Source organism: Primulina huaijiensis, unplaced genomic scaffold (genome assembly GCF_012295235.1).
Source record: "Primulina huaijiensis isolate GDHJ02 unplaced genomic scaffold, ASM1229523v2 scaffold205580, whole genome shotgun sequence".
NCBI lineage: Eukaryota > Viridiplantae > Streptophyta > Magnoliopsida > Lamiales > Gesneriaceae > Primulina > Primulina huaijiensis.
The window spans coordinates 1-1,300 of record NW_027354124.1 but is presented as its reverse complement, the minus strand read 5'-3'; the positions used below and the strand labels follow the sequence as shown (position 1 = coordinate 1,300).

The 1,300-nt window shown below is 52.5% G+C and overlaps 1 protein-coding gene across 1 annotated transcript; it reads right to left on the bottom strand.

Annotated features, from left to right (window-relative positions):
- Window positions 1-5: 5 nt before the first annotated feature.
- LOC140966360 (GDP-mannose 4,6 dehydratase 2-like) lies at window positions 6-1,003 on the bottom strand (the record flags this gene model as incomplete). Its single annotated transcript, XM_073426665.1, has 1 exon — window positions 6-1,003. A coding segment is annotated over exon 1 (855 nt), but the record flags the coding sequence as incomplete, so codon positions are not given.
- Between the last annotated feature and the right edge of the window lie 297 nt (window positions 1,004-1,300).

The following is a 1,300-nucleotide window of genomic DNA, read 5'->3' as shown; positions in this document are numbered from 1 at the left end:
GTGGCCACCACATAGTCCCCTGGCTGCTCCTGTTGAAGCATCATCCACATTGCTTCCACATAGTCTCCTGCGAATCCCCAGTCCCTTGATGCCTGCAGATTACCAAGGAATAGTTTGCTCTGCAGCCCGATCTTGATTCGACCGACGGCTCGGGTGATCTTACGGGTCACGAAATTCTCACCCCTTCGGGGTGACTCGTGGTTGAATAGGATACCATTGCAGGCGAAGATGCCATACGCCTCACGGTAATTGACGGTGTACCAATGAGCGGCGCACTTGGAGGCGGCGTATGGGGAACGGGGGTGGAAGGGGGTGGACTCGGACTGCGGTGGCGGAGTGGATCCGAACATCTCCGACGACCCCGCCTGGTAGTATTTGATATGCGACCGACCTGTCGAGGAAATGTGAGAGCGGACAGCCTCCAGGAGGCGGAGTGCACCCGTGGCAACCACGTCGGCGGTGTAATCGGGGATCTCGAAGGACACGGCGACGTGGGACTGCGCCGCAAGGTTGTAGACTTCATCAGGGAGGATTGTATCGACCCAGCGGCGGAGTGAGGAGGCGTCGCTCAAATCGGCGTAGTGGAGCTTCATCCGGGCCTTGTGGGCGTTGTGGGGGTCGATGTAGATGTGGTTGATCCGCTGCGTGTTGAAGTTGGAGGATCGCCGGATGAGGCCGTGAACTTCGTACCCTTTATCCAGAAGGAACTCGGTGAGGTAGGAGCCATCTTGGCCGGTGATCCCGGTGATCAGAGCAATCTTCAGGGTGGTTTGCTGCGGCGGCAGAGGGGATGGGGTGGCGAGATCATCGGTGCCATTGGCGTCGGCGGATTCGGATCTGGAAACGGAATCAGTGGCCATTGCAGGAAATTGGAGTGGAAATCGAAGAGGTATTGTTATCGGTGTAATACACTGAATTTATGAAACGGAGAAGAAAAAAGAGAGAACCGCAGGGAGTGTATGTGAGGTGTGGGAGAATATTAAATTACGCTCTCTTATTTTCTTGGCCTACGTATTAGCAACTATAGCAGCTGGGCGTTTACCTTTCAAGAAGCGTTTGCATAAATATTAAACACTAGTATGCCTTCCTAGATGGATTAGGGATGCCAATGGGGCGGGATGGGGCGAATTCTATCCTCACCTCTATATCTGTCTCGATCCCCGCTTTTTAGGGTTCCGGAAGTACTCAAATCCGAAACTTCGGATATCAACTTCTCATTCCCGTCCCCATATGGCAAGACAATGACGAATTTGGAGATTTTCTCAAACCAAAACTTATTATTATATATTATTATTAGTGA